Source organism: Synchiropus splendidus, chromosome 12, assembly GCF_027744825.2.
Source record: "Synchiropus splendidus isolate RoL2022-P1 chromosome 12, RoL_Sspl_1.0, whole genome shotgun sequence".
Lineage (NCBI taxonomy): Eukaryota > Metazoa > Chordata > Actinopteri > Syngnathiformes > Callionymidae > Synchiropus > Synchiropus splendidus.
The window spans coordinates 12,248,257-12,262,942 of NC_071345.1; the positions used below are offsets into that span (position 1 = coordinate 12,248,257).

The 14,686-nt window shown below is 43.0% G+C and overlaps 2 protein-coding genes across 7 annotated transcripts in view; both read left to right on the top strand.

Moving 5' to 3' along the window:
- The window catches only part of slc2a3b (solute carrier family 2 member 3b), a 72,715-nt gene extending 67,570 nt beyond the window's left edge, over positions 1-5,145 (top strand). For all 6 annotated transcript variants that reach the window (XM_053881295.1, XM_053881292.1, XM_053881293.1 and 3 more), the window contains 4 exons: positions 724-828; positions 898-999; positions 2,070-2,273; positions 2,348-5,145. In XM_053881295.1, the coding sequence (XP_053737270.1) occupies positions 724-828; positions 898-999; positions 2,070-2,273; positions 2,348-2,581 (645 nt within the window). In that variant the 3' untranslated portion in view covers positions 2,582-5,145. The remainder of the gene's footprint in view (positions 1-723; positions 829-897; positions 1,000-2,069; positions 2,274-2,347) is intronic.
- A 2,587-nt stretch (positions 5,146-7,732) lies between these two features.
- The window catches only part of ephb6 (eph receptor B6), a 50,347-nt gene continuing 43,393 nt past the window's right edge, over positions 7,733-14,686 (top strand). Inside the window, exon 1 of the mRNA XM_053880170.1 lies at positions 7,733-7,818. Within this exon, the coding sequence (XP_053736145.1) occupies positions 7,761-7,818 (58 nt within the window). The 5' untranslated portion in view covers positions 7,733-7,760. The remainder of the gene's footprint in view (positions 7,819-14,686) is intronic.

The window sequence follows — 14,686 nt, forward strand, 5'->3', positions numbered from 1 at the left end:
TTAATAAGGTCACATAACCAGCTGACTACATGTTTAAGTGATTTGAAAACCTGGTCTGACAATCACAGCAGCGCCAGCAGCAGGAAGCTTCTACGTCCCCGTCTGATACCCTGAGTCACTGGGCAGCTGAGGACGTGCTCTGCACTTGTTGTATCAAGTGAAGGGCTGAGTTTATGAGCACAGCGCTCTTTATGACTCTTTAGGAAAGGAGCCAGAATGAAAATGGTTCTTTCCGATGGCCTCAGATGGAGCACGCTGGAATGTGAATAAAAATAGAAGCAGATTACAGTAGAATAAAAGAGCTAATTCTTCTTTTTGCCAGGCCCAAATGAAAAATGCCTTTGCATTCAGTTCATCCTCGCCATATGTTCATATGAGAGATTTTTTTTTTCATTTTTGTGTTTAAAGCAGTAAGTGTTTTATTTTAAATGTAAGAAATGAGCATAAATAATATAAGGGTAGTTTCAGAAAATAGTTTACAGTGCTGCGTTCAGTGACATCTATCGAGTGAAGAAAAACAATGCTTTATTTACATCAAATATGAGTTCATTTCCATGATTCCAGATGTGGATGTTTTTGCTTGCTAATAATAGTATTTTAAAGATTATTTATCTTTGCCCCTGAAATTGTCTCCACTTTATTATTATTATTATTATTATTATTGTTCTGAAGGAAGCTCAGGAGGAGCAGGGAGTAATTTGTTTATCTCTTCCCCTCCTGCAGGTCTTCTACTACTCCACAGGCATATTTGATTCTGCCAATATTCCGAATCCCATCTATGCCACTATTGGTGCCGGAGTGGTCAACACTGTGTTCACTATTGTGTCTGTAAGTTGAAGCTCGCAAATAACCTTCTTTCTCGTTCATCTGACTTACAGTATTAATTCATGTTTTCAGCTGTTTTTGGTGGAGAGGGCGGGGAGACGGACGCTGCACCTCATTGGTCTGGCAGGAATGGCTGTCTGTGCTCTGATCATGGCCATCTCCCTGGCTCTCGTGGTGAGTTCCTGTGTTAGTGAGGAGGACGGCCATTTTTAGATGGCTTAATCACTTCAGTCAAAAGTGACGGGAAAAACAGTCACTGTGGGTCTCGGTAAGAGACAAGATGGCGGGAGGCTGAGTGATATCCAAAGGGTGGCTCAACGTGGATGAGCAACTGCCAACAATGAGCTCATGTGCACCACAGCAGGAAGTAGAAGGTCTGGACCAATGAGCTGCGCTTTCTTTCATATCACACAGAAGGTCAAGGGGTCAGGACCTCTGACCCTTTACATGCTGTGATGTGGACATTCTTACATCATGACCTTGGCTTCCATAACAACGTTTTGAAGGAGGTTGAACCCACAGAGTCTCAGTGAATGACTGACAGTTTGGGGCTTCATCTCTATAGCTTGTTATTTATGAGTCTGCGGTTGTGTATGTCAGGGGTCCTTTTGGATCTCAGGGCCCACCTTTACCCGAACAAATGGGCCCGGGGCCCATACAAGTAAAAGAACTGATTCATTACATTTGCTTTCATTTGTGATCAATAACCATATTTCATCTACTTACATGTAAACAAACCAAAACCTTGTGAAATGACATGAAACCATGTGATCATCGCAAAGATATTTATCTGTCATCAAAAGGTCCTTCCAGCAGCAGAGCCAGGTGCAAGTCATATCGATATAATTTACTAAAGAAAAAAAGAAAAGAACATTTGAGAAAATTCGAAAAACTGAATACAATTCTGAATAAAATAAATATAATAAATGAAAGTGTAAATGAAAGTATCATCATAAATTGTTCTTATGAATTTTAAAACTGCTTCAACTGGTGCTTTCATGAACAGTTTTTACTGTTGGGGGGGGAGACATCACTTACTTTTCATTTTTTCTTTTCAAGAACATCGCCATTGTTGTTAACTGTCACAGATTTGCAGCTGTCAAATCGATTCAGTGACACACAACTTCCACCATACGTGGCTAATGTATGATAACTGAGCGTCTTGCGGCCTAAACATGGGCCCCGGACCTATGGTTAAAAAAATACTGGTGTAGTTGACACCAACTGTTTCTCTGTCTGAGCAGAAGTCCAACCCCTCGTTGAGCTACCTGGCCATCGTCGCTGTGTTTGGTTTCGTGGCCAGTTTTGAAATGGGACCAGGCCCGATCCCCTGGTTCATCGTGGCGGAGCTCTTCTCCCAAGGTCCTCGGCCTGCAGCCATGGCCGTGTCCGGATTCTGTAACTGGAGCGCCAACTTCATTGTGGGCCTTTCGTTCCCCAAGCTGGCGGTATTTAAAGACCTTCACGTTTATTCTTGGAACATACATTTGATGTTGGGATTAAACTCGGTTCTGCTTCTCAGGAACTTTGTGGTCCCTATGTCTTCATCATCTTCGTGGTCCTCCTCATCTACTTCTTCATCTTCACTTACCTGCGAGTACCTGAGACCAAAGGAAGGACCTTCGATGAGATCGCACAAGGATTCGCTCGCCGTGCGGATCCGCCTCCCGGACCTGAGGCAGACTCGGTGGACCTGGGGAAGCAACGGGACTCAGTACCCATGTCCCCCAATGAAAGCGCACAGATGGTGTCCTGAGTGTCATGACAACACAGTTATAGATATGGGTAGACTTGATCAGATGTTTACAAAGCATCTAAGACAGTAAGATCATCTCAAACCTCTTGTTTCTTGGAGCAGATTAACTATTTATCGTCACAGGACTCAACCTCCCCCTTAAAATCCCAGACTGCTTGTGTTTCCACTCTTGAAAGTGGTCACATCTGTCACTGGATTCCAGCTCCAGGTGCTAACAGCTAAACAACATACAGTAGTTTCTTCTCCTTTCCTGCCACCAGCAGTCACTCTGCTGTAATCTGGCTAAAGTTAACAGAATTAGCAGAACTTAATATTTGTTGACATCGCCGCTTCACGCTCCAAGGAGGTCGCGCACTTAAGAGGATCAACAAAAAGTTAAGACCCCCAGTGTACAAAGGTGGGAGGATTCTGGGTTTTATGTATTGAGGTCAAGCTCCAAAAGCCGGTTTTGGATCCCGTTAGGTTGACCCAAAAACACAGGGACTTGCTGTTTTGTTTTTTTTTTCTGCCTGCCTGATTTGCTTCGCTGTCTTTGGGGAAAGTGAGGTGCCGCTGCGGTGCTTTTCCCCTAGCACAACAAGGGCTTTTCCTAGATGGAAAATTGAATTATTCAAGCTTGAAAGACAACGACTCTAATGCCAACACTCATGTAGCACTGGTCAGAAAAGCCAACTATTTACATACTGCATGTTGGTGCGCCGTCGTTTTCTTTCCGACTTGTTAGTTATAAAACTCACCCTTGGTCTTCAATTGTGAGTCTTGTGCCAGTGCGGTGGGGCAAGCTACGAGGCACTGACTGGCTCTCTAACACCCTTCCATTCGAATCTGATAATATTATTTTTCAGCATTTGTAGCAGCTGTTTTTAGCTGCCCAATGTGTGACTATGTTACATCCTTGAGACCCCAATATGAGGTCAGAAATCTGAAGGATGTGCAACATAAATAAATGAATAGAAAGCTCTGAATACAGTTGTGCACAAACAGGGTATTTTAAAATGAAAATGTTCTTGAACATGTTTTGCTATATTGATGGAGTAAGTACAAGTGTAAAGCACATGAACTGGTTGTTGCAAATGGCGTGGTATGGTCACTGATCTAATCCCTTCTGTTGTGATCGTGATGTCAGAAAAAAGGTGACCTGTGGCTGATGTGGTGCCGTAGTAGATCCTTGTTTGTGGGTGGTGAGAGCTTGAAATGCATATGGTTTGACAAATCTGTAAGAATTCCATTAGCGACTTAAATGTGAGCCTCGGGGTCACAATACTTTCAGTCTGAGGGTTGGAAAAGCTGTCCTACACGCAGGGAATATAACTGTCAAAAATGAATCCTTAAACGTCTAAGAAAGTATGAAGAGATGCAAAAGAAAGGTGAAGGTGAAGTTGCATTTTCTCACCAAACGGAAAAAAAGTGTGGTAAACTGTTTAGCAAAGATATCTGCTGAGAATTAAATGGTTTCTTATTGGCATAAGATGTTTTTTTCTGGATGTAGCTGCTTTCCAAAAGTTGCTAATGGAATATATGGTGCAGACTTCGTCCTTGTGAGGTTGTGGAGGCTGTAAGAAACAATCCTAATCCTAAACAGATTAGAAATGGATAGGATCGCAGTGGAGTTATTACAATATACAAGGACCACCAAACTTAAAATGCCTTTGAGAGAAATACTTCAAATTCCTCTCACACTTCTATAATATACGCAGACATCTACTGAATTATCTTCTCAATGTTTTGCTGCCTTCATCTACAGCACATAAGAACAGTTTAACGCTGGTGTTTGAGCTTTTTCTTTGTGAATCACAACTTTTATTTATTTGACAAGAGTATGCACAATTTGTTAGCGTGATGAAATGTTCTGTCAAAATTCTTCAGCTGCCTCTTTTTATGATTTTTCCAAACTTAGCCTGCACTTTTGAGACACAATTTCAAATGTATCTTTTCAGATTCATGTTGCACTACTGTACCTTCTGCACTGTGTATTTTATGTTACTGTTCTTAATGCACACTCGACTTTTGTTGTTTATGTCTTGATATAAATCTGTTTTGTCGCTTTTACTGAAGCCTTTGTTTTTAATCTGTTTTATTGGGTTTATTTGGATATATACAGAATAAAGCATATTGTTATCATCACAGTTCATGGCAAAACATCTGGAGAATAACTTTTTGTGTCTTGCAATCTGAACCTGTTTTATTTGGGTTATTGCATGATACCTGGCTGTCCGTTGCTTCATGGTGAGCGTGAAGGCGACTGAAATCCGAAACAGGGTCAGAGCCAACACACACGCTGCAGGTGTGTTGGGTGTTGACCTCCAGCATCACTGCGTTCTGTGATGTCGTCCAAACCCACTCACACAAGGTGAGCACACACAGAATTCATCTTGGAATTCCTCTTCTGCTCTAAAGCAATGACTGAAATGTTTATTCTCATGAATATTTCACACCTGTTCTCTGCTTCTAATTTGCAGCTTAGCTGCACCATTTTCCTCTTTTCGCTCAGCCTCAGCTCAATGTGATGCATGTATTAAAATCATTGCTACATTTTTCATAAGCTTTGTCACATCAGGAAATAAAGTTTGACTGATTTCGATTCCGAAATGTCAATTTAAGAGGTTTCACTTCCTTTTGGGTAGGAGCTCTTTCGGGTGCAAAAATGATATTTTGCTATTTATCATGACATATTTATGGGAGGGGTAAATATAGAAATATATCGGTGGCAATTCTCTTTGAGTTGAACATGGAAGCTAATGACATTTGTGAGGTTTTGCTATGCCAAGCCACTAGGCGGGGCTAAAACGCTGCCCTGGGGTATCGCGACACGAAAATAAACCAACCATGTTAAAAGGAAAAACTTTAAATGAGGAAACTAATCCACCGAAGTGGATTAACGTAGGATTGACTTGTTTATTTGAGAATGACTTACCGTAACTCTACTTCGCAAGTAATATTTAAGGGCCTTGAATATTTCCGATGGTTTGTTTCGCTCGTCGAATGAAAATCGATAAAAACGGAAGTGGAACACTTTAAACGGCGTATTGAAAATATTTATTAAATGTGTATGTTCCATTTGATTTCCATTTTCCTGTGGTCATTTTAGCGAAATGGCATGGCATGACATGGCGATGTGTCATGCAACTTGGAACCAAGGTGCTTAGCATAATATGAGGTTTAGCATCTTTCTGCTATGCTCTTGCTGTGTTATAAAAAGAAAACAATGAGCTGGATAGTTCCCTTCGAAGTCAAGGATCCTGGTGACTTCACAGTGATTCAGGCCTATGGGGTGAGCAGCTCTTTACAGTGGAACCTCGGTTCTCGACCACAATCCGTTCCAGACAGCCGTTCGAGAAGCGATTTGTTCTAAATGTGAATCGATTTTTCCCATTACAAAAAAGAAATAGTGCGTTCCAAGCCTTAAAATAGGCTTTTGTAGGAGTGAATGTAGAGTGTCTGCTGCAGGTGCGCTGTTCCTCTATGTGTGTGGCCGCTGCATGTGGGAGGGGTTGCCGAGTGAGTGACGTCTCTCCAGAAGTGAAGAGGTGCCCGGTGTGTGTCCAGCTCTGAATGTGCGCTTCTGTGCAGTTTGGCTGTGACAAAGTCATAAACCAAGTAACGCTCTGTCCCAGACTCGCCTCATCCCTGTCCCAGCTCCAGCCCACAACAGGACATCAAACCCTGGAGTGTGCGCTCCAGCCTCGGAGGTGTGGAGAGAGAGCACCTCCCCACTCTACCACGGTCCAGTGTGGAGACAGGAAAGGTCTTACACCTCAATATGAAGAAAAAACAGTCAGTAAATGTAGCTAACAGGACACGTCCGCATACAGAGGCTGCGTTATACACAATAACAAAGCGCGTCGTGGGTCGCACATTATGTTTTTTCTGGCTTTTTACGGGGGTGCTGAGTTCTGGATTTTTGTTCCGAAGCAAAAAATCTTGAATTTTTTTGTTTGAACTACGATTCTGGGACGTTTGAATACCACTGTATCTGTATTCAAATATGCTGGTCTCTTAAAATCCTGAGCGTTAGAGCGTTATTCTGTTTTGACTCTATTTTGCTTTTTTATTTTTCTCTCACTGTGTGACTAAAAAAAAACAAAAAAAAACCTGTGATGCAGCAACAGGGTGAAGCTCGTAGATGCTGGACAGGTTTTTTTTTTATGCTCATTTGGGCAGTTTATGCCCAGTCAGCCTTCACTTTGACTTATATTGACCCCATCAAAGGTGGGTGAGAGCAATAAGCGTGTCCGACTTGGTGGCTTCATTGTCTCCTAATGAGCACTAGACAACCTGCCATCACACACGGGTGGATGGACGTCGTTCATGGGCTGTTGAGCTCGCACCGATTACACAACCAAATCTGCTCTTGAGCTGCGAGAGGAAACTCGGTGAGCAATGAAAGACTGATTGAGGAAATCCTCACTTTACCTCAATGATTTCATTCTTCTTCCCCCCCAGAAGTAGAGAGTCATTGGTGGAGAGCCCCCCGGCTGGCTGGGAATGGGGGCACCTAACTGTGTCAAAGCAGTGGGCAACATCTCCCTGCGAGAGTCCACTCAAGTCTTAGTCATTGCCGCGAACTGGGGCATGAAAGCTCATCAACAAGCTGCAGTGCTTCAGTCTGACCAGCGAGCGGTGTGCGCGGCTGCTGAAGTGCGTTTGATACGCACGCTGCTGAGGTCAGGACTGAAGAGCGTGCAGCCACAAGCCCGGAGCAGAGAATCCAAAAAATGTGACCAAAATGTAATGCCTTCCTGCAAACAGGAGGCGCAGAGGAAAAGTGCCAGCTGGGCACGCTGACATGCCGCAGCTCGGGGAAGCCAACTCCAGGACCAGACTCCAACAGGATGCTGGAGTTTCTCGTCTAGACAGTGGCAGTAGATACCAGACATGTTTGCTCTTTCATCCCGGCTGCTTTAACTCTCCGCTCTGACCGTCAAATATTTGTGTTCCCCTCTGAATAATGTCATCCCTTCCTCGTCCGTTCGTCCACACTGCCCCATCCTCTCTTTCTTTCTCACATGGAAATGCAGGCTCCACCCCCTCTCTTTCTCCCTCACCCCCCCACTCCCTCGCTCTGTCACACGCATTCACTCTATCTTTCTCTCTCTTTCATGCCGTCTCCCTCCCTCCCTCCCTCTCTCCCTCCCGCCCTCCCTCCTGCTCTCTCAGTCAGTGTCATTCTGTCGTGGAGATGTGGAGTATCTTTCTGTTTCTCTGTCTGTTTTTCCAGCCTAATTCAGCTGAGGAAGGTAAGAGACTAACTTTTGAATGCTTGGAATCCAGGGACTGATGGAGTGCTGCAACATCCCTCCATCATGTGCCTCTATTGAGCCCACGAGTGAGGGATGGATGCTTGCTTCACCCCTGAAAGAAGTCCAGAGACTCTCTCTGGGAGTTTCAGGGGCAAAGTGTAAAAGTGCCGCGCGAGCGATCACTGCAACTTAAATACACCTCTGAGGCAATATGTCCAACTCAGACAAGGGTCACTTTATTTCTGTTGTCCAGTGATTTGTTATCTTGCAGGCTGAGCGAGGATCTGTCTTTCAAAATGGATTTTAGTGTCAACTTACTGGAAAAATGTTCAGGTTTTGACCAAAAGTTTGTCCACGTAAATGAGTCTTCAGCATTAGACTCAAACTCATCCAAACCAAACGCTCACTAGCGCAGCAGCGAGAGTTGCCGTAGCCTCTAACTGTGGCGCTTTCACACTTTCATTTCTTTCTTCTGTTTTCCAAAATGCTTTTTTTCAATCTCTTGAGGCTGACCTGCCCTAAAAGTGGCAATATATGTTTCTCATACTGTCCTCTAGGGTTATGCACCCTAAAGTTGACTCACTTTTGATGCTCATATCGGAAGACATATTTTATTCTTTGCAAATGTAGTGTTGAAGGTGTAGTATTTTTTTTTTGTAAAAACCTTTTTTTAATTTATTAAGAGTGATTATTATTGTTTTTTTAATTGAGTCGTCATTGTATTTATCAGTAAATCAAAACAGGTAAAAATGCCACTTCAGGCCAGGAGATTGTTTTTTTATCGAACGTGGGAGTGTGGATAAGTGAGTGGTAGTGCTGCAGGTGTTCAACATATAAAATTCTACCCTTAAACTTGGAAAGACCTTGAGGGTCGGCGAGCAGAAGGCCGCGTCGCCATCGAGCTTTGTCCTCGGAAAGGATGACGTGGTGGCCTCAGTGAACCCTTTGGATGCTTTTATTTAAGAGCATTACTTTTAAAATGCAACATTTTTTGGAGCGTCAAACAAGTATCGTGGCGAACATGTCAAACTCTGTCAGTTTGTGAAGTATTCGCTTCACTGTCTATTTATCCATTGAATTGAATTGTCTCGAACGCCTTGCGTCCCGAATTACGAAGAATGTCACGATGATCGTACACTCAAGGAGCCTTTGACAAAACTTGTTTGACCTCTGAAAGAGTGACTTTGCAGCAGCTCTTGTAAAAGTCTGTGGCCTAGAAAAAAAAAAAAAAGTCTGGCGTCAAGGGGTTAATGTCTGGGGCGCAAAGCCGTGACATGCCGAGGTGGCGACACTCCATTTCTGCTCACACACATCTAGATGTTTGGGTTTTACCCAACTGTATGAAGATATGACGATAGCATCCGAAATCGTGTTGACTTCTTTGTACTTTGTGTTTGTTCTCTCTCGCTCAGTGGCCATCTGCTCATCCTCATATCTGGCTGAAAAGAAAAATTCCTAGTGGGTTAAGAGAGGTTGTTACGCTTCGGGTTTGAAGAGCGACAGATGGATGTTGGAGGGTCGCAGTGTGGGCGCGAGTCAATATTCTTCCCTCTGTACCGTTACATGAAAACAAGACTAGAACAGTAGCTGTGTTATTGTTGTTGTTATGCAGTCAGTCTCTTACTGTCAGTAAATGTCAATAAAAACAAGGGGCTCACCACGTCGAGAGGCAGGTGCAGGCCGGGGCGACTGAGGTTTCAGCAACAAAAGAATATGGAAATACAGCCACAGACAAATGCATAATAAGTTGCATAACCCGTTTCCTGTGTACTTGGCGACCCCCACATGTCACTCATAATCTCACAGATGTGACAAACCAGAGCTCCCTGCCCCCCTCAACTGTCTCCTCAGCTCTCCACGCTGCCTATATAACCGGAGATGTTAGACATCTGAGGAGGTGCGAGGCAGAGAAACTGCCTGGTAAGACCGGCTGATCATTATCTGGCGATGAATGGGCATGTACTTGAGCCGCCCCTATACTTAGCAACTGCATCCAGTCCCCCAACACTTGACCGTATCTTAGCAGTCAACACGCAATTACTCCGCACGACCAGGGACCGGCACCTGTTCCAGCTCACCGAGGCTCAAACTTGAGTTTGCCGCGAGGTGTTTGTTTGGCAACAATAACAACAGCGGTAACTTAAACCTCAGAGTCCAGGAGAACAGATGGTCTGAGACCAAATGATTGATAGGGAGAGAGGCTGTACACTGCCACTGTCCTACTGACTCCATTTGTGGAAGTGAAATTGAGCTGCTCATAATACAGTATTAACCCAATAGTAAAGACAGCCATTTAAATCCACATGAAATATTGTCGTGGTAGGAGCACTGGGGTCTTATCTCAGTTTGGATCACTGGGCAACTGTGGATCCCCATGAGGTGATGTCATTACCAGGGCCAATTGCCAGGGAATCGAAGCGTAGCGGCTGCTTGTGTACTGTCAGAAGTCAGGTGACGTCCTGCTGCATGGCTGTGGCTCTGCCAAGTATCAAGACTGTTTCTTGAGCAACAGACTGTTGAAAATACTGACTACTGTTTGGAGTACTCTGCATTGACTGCTGCCAAATTTCTTCTGTGTAGTACAGCTATTGTAAATCTTTTTTACCCCCTGAAACTCTGTATATTTAGTATATGTTGTGTATGACCTTGACACTTGACACTTGAGCAATGAACCAAAACTGATGTCTCAGTTTTGGTTCATACTGAATGGGCAAAAATTTCAGCACTGTAACACCTGACAAATATTTCCCTATACAAGTTACATCCGACTTATGACCTGCTCGACTTACGTCCACCCGTACTAGGAACCACGGCCAGCAGATGCTTTTTTTTTTGTACGTGCTGGCACTGCAGCACGTAGCAGCACAGCATCATGTACGACAGTTACAGCAGCACAGTATCCCAGCATCTCACTCTCACACAGCCATAGACCACTACAGTAGCACCTATAACCCTCACCTCGGCTATTTTGAATGGCATTCCATTTACGTCCAATCTGACTTACGACCGGTTGATCGGAACCGAGCCCGGTCATAAGTCAGATGTTTCCAGTTGACACAGTATTCTGTGCATATAGTGAACGTCTTCATTTTTTGGTTTATTCTTGCTTGATGATATTGTGCCGTTTCTGCCTGTCTTTATCTAATTTGGACGTCATGCTGTTTGCCATTAGAACAGCAGGTGTTTTGCACAGTTGGCTCTCTTAATTTAGCTGTACATAACCAGAATAGTGGTGTGAAATCAAGGAGCAATGTAAATGAGATCAACTCAGTGCGTTGTCTGTGTTTTCTGCAGTAGCATAGCCTTACATGGGAACATGTACCTTTCGCTGCTGACCCGCTGAAGGAAGTTTGTGGAGAGCTGGTAGTTTGGGCCTCTTTGCCTCAACTGCTGCCCCACTAACCTGCTGGAAGTGTAAGAAGGGAGTCCTGCTGACATAAAACAGCAGCAGATCACTAACAGATTCTCTTTTTGTTCTCACCATTGTACTTTCTCTTCTCAGTAAACAGTACAGCAACATTTTATTTTGTTTTCTTTATTTGGTTAAAGCTTTAATGACAGCACTATTTTAGACTGTGAAGACGACTTTATTTGAAAAACTTTTTTGTCATGTCGCAGTTTTATTGTACAGAAATGAGCAATTCAGAAGAGCTAAAATATGAATCTGAGGTTAGTCTCAATCCTGTGGTTTTTAAAACTAGGTTACAGTACAGGGCAACTCAACTACGTAATGAGGAGGGCAAGAGTGTAAAAAATGCAAGGACTCCAGGCACGCGCTGTGCCATTATGCTCACTTGACACGAGTAACCGCATCCTGAATGCTTTTTTTACTTATTTATAGATACTTTCACCCATGTTATTGAGGAAGACATTTTGAATAAAATGGTTTTATTTTAACAGCAGTATTTGAAATAAGTACAAAAGCATGTAAACAAACAAAAAAGCAAATTATCTTGTGTAAAATAAAAATAAAAATAAAAATAAAAATAAAAATAAAAATAAAAATAAAAATAAAAATAAAAATAAAAATAAAAATAAAAATGTGCCTTTACTTGTACCAATGAGGATTATACTTGCTCTTTGTCGAACTTTGTTGTTGAACAAACACATCCTTGCTCCCATGGCGTAATATATTGATGTTGAGACAGTAGACTTTTGCTGAAGCACATGTTCCAGTATCCTGACGCCATGAATGCTTGAAGCACATAAAAAAAGACGGAGGTTGGGTTAGATTTGCCATGGGATGGTGCTCATTTGTGTCAACTGCTTTTTAGGGGTGATAAACAGCAACTGATGTTCCATGTGTTTTAATGGTAAAAAAAAACAAAAAAACTTTGTTATACCATTATAGGTAAAAGCACCTTCAGCAACTTCAATATATGACGCCATGGGAGTGAGGATGGGTTGTCATGTGACAGTCCTACCAGTTGCACTGTATCGCTCTGTGTATTCAGGTTGCACACAGTAAAATTCAAAGTTCAAAAATTCCAAGACGTGGTGAAGGTGGGTGGTGATTGTGAACTGTCATCCCTGCTTCAACTTAGGTGTTACTTGGTGTATTTAGCACCTTATGTGGCTACGCGTTTCACACACTGCGCCCCCCAAGTAGTCACTGCCCATGGCGTTTATATTTGAGAGAGGAAGTGTTGGTTAGTAATGTCACAGATTGTCAGTTTTATTTTAGGGTTGAATTGTAGATGTATGAGGATGAGTGACAATGAGATGTTTGTAGCTGTGTGTCATCAGATTTAGCAGTAAATGCTCCGAGAATTGGTATATAAGTTATTTTTTTTTTCACCTGAACTGTGTGGGAAGTCCTGCCACACCTACTTCCTAACGTCAACATTAGTTTGAATCAAGCTGTTGTCAACTGCTCCATGGTTATGGTTGCATCCTGCAGGAGTGGAGGAAGTGGCCCTTGCTTTTGCTAGTAAGACAGTATGGTTTGTGTGATGTTTGGCAGGACAAAAGAAAAGTCTTTTGTGTCCAGTCTGGAGCCTTGTTTTTACGGAAATAAAAAGTTATCAAGGTAGGATAATATATCGAGCCCAAGATTTGGTCAGTTGCAGAGGTTTATTCGCAAGATTGTTGTCAATATCTGGAAGAAAATGTAGAAGAAAAGTCAGTTTAAAAACATACTTGAGTCATACAGTAAACACAGCAGAGCAGCGCCTGCACTACATTGCTGCGTTGGACTCTGTTTTATATTGTCGAGGTCATCCATGTAAAATAGCCCGACGCACTCTGAGAATCGCGTGTTCACGTTGGATTAGCACAGAAGCCGGCGCAGGACGAACACCTGATGCCCCCCCAGCATTCCAGTCATGGATGAGCGGAGCTGCTGCGATGCCCAACAAGCAGACGTCCGCGTTATAATTAGAGAGCGAAAACTGCAGAACCCTGTCGTCTCTGATTTCCCAGGGTTTAATCTGGATATTCAGGTTCAGGACTTTGGGGTCATGCTGAATCTATTCATTAGGAGGCTCAGAACACACTTTCTGGTTGTGTTCTGCTGCTTTTGAGGGATTTAAAGGAAGTGCGATAAGAAAATAAACTTGTCACAGTGGGATAGCGACGGGACGGACGCCATGAGCAGCAGAGCCGAGAGCCTCCTGCTGTGGTCCCTGTGGCCGCGTGTGCGTGTGCAGCCGAGTGCCAGAGAGATGGAAGAGGAGGATGCAGCCGCTCCACCGTCAACACTCTGGCATTAAAGTGTGATCAGACTTTATTTTTAGACCTGTTTCTTTTCCCCCCCAACTCATTTCCAAAAGCAAAACCATGTTGCCGCTCTCTGGATGCCATTAGGCCACTTTTCATTCACTTTAATGAATGAGACATCTGCCATTTGTGATATGAGAGGTCAACGCCCTCGAGGGGGCTCCAAGCCAAGATTCTTCTTCTAGTCGGCTCCTGCCACGACAAATAGTGTCACAGTTTAATATGCATGCGAGGACAGAGACGATGTGACTCACAGACGCAGGAGTGCTACAGACTGTCTTGACAAAGGAATGTCGCCGCGGTGTTGGATTTCACTTAAAAGCAGCTCTTGGCAGAGCGTGTGTTGGCGTTCTCTGAATGCAGCGCAACCTTGATCGCTGACGTTGTCACAACTTGGAAACAACACAGGGAGATTACAGACAACTGAGCTGGTTTCAAATGTGCTCTTCTTGTTGGAGGCTCAGTGCAGAGCAAACAATATGCTGAATGAATCTGCTCGGGTTTTGTTGACGTTGAATAGTTTGAGGCAACAAAAAATTTAAATCTGATTCAATGGCAGAGAAAAAAATCAACTTCAAAGTGCTTTTTAAAAAGTATTTTGGTTCAAATCCGACCTACAATAGAGGGAGTGTTCTGATAGACCAGACTGAGAATCTGATTTATCATAATTGTTATTACAATATAACGTACAAGTAGATTAATTAAATGTATGATTTCTTGCTCATAGCAAAAAATCATACTGTTAACAATAGTGGGAACCTTTGGGCACAGAGTGGTGGCAGGTGGGGCCGGTGACGTCGCTGTTAACTTGTTTCCATTGCAAAAAGTTGTAATTTCTTTCTATCGCTAAACAGACAAATCCACCTCAGCGGGTGGATTATTATCCGGCAATAATGAATATGAAATATTTTGGACTCTGTGTCAAAAACACTTTTAGAATTATGGGTACATGATTATTTGTTTAAATGATAATTCAAACAAAATAATTTACCAAGGCCTGTGAAGGGATCCGTTACAACTGTAGCAACAACTCAGAAAATATTTCCATTTAATCATGGAGGCTTATTTCCTCAAAAATGTTGGGAGCAGAGGCCAAGGAACAAATAAAAAAATGTTCTATTATTCTATTATTATTTTTAGATTTTAA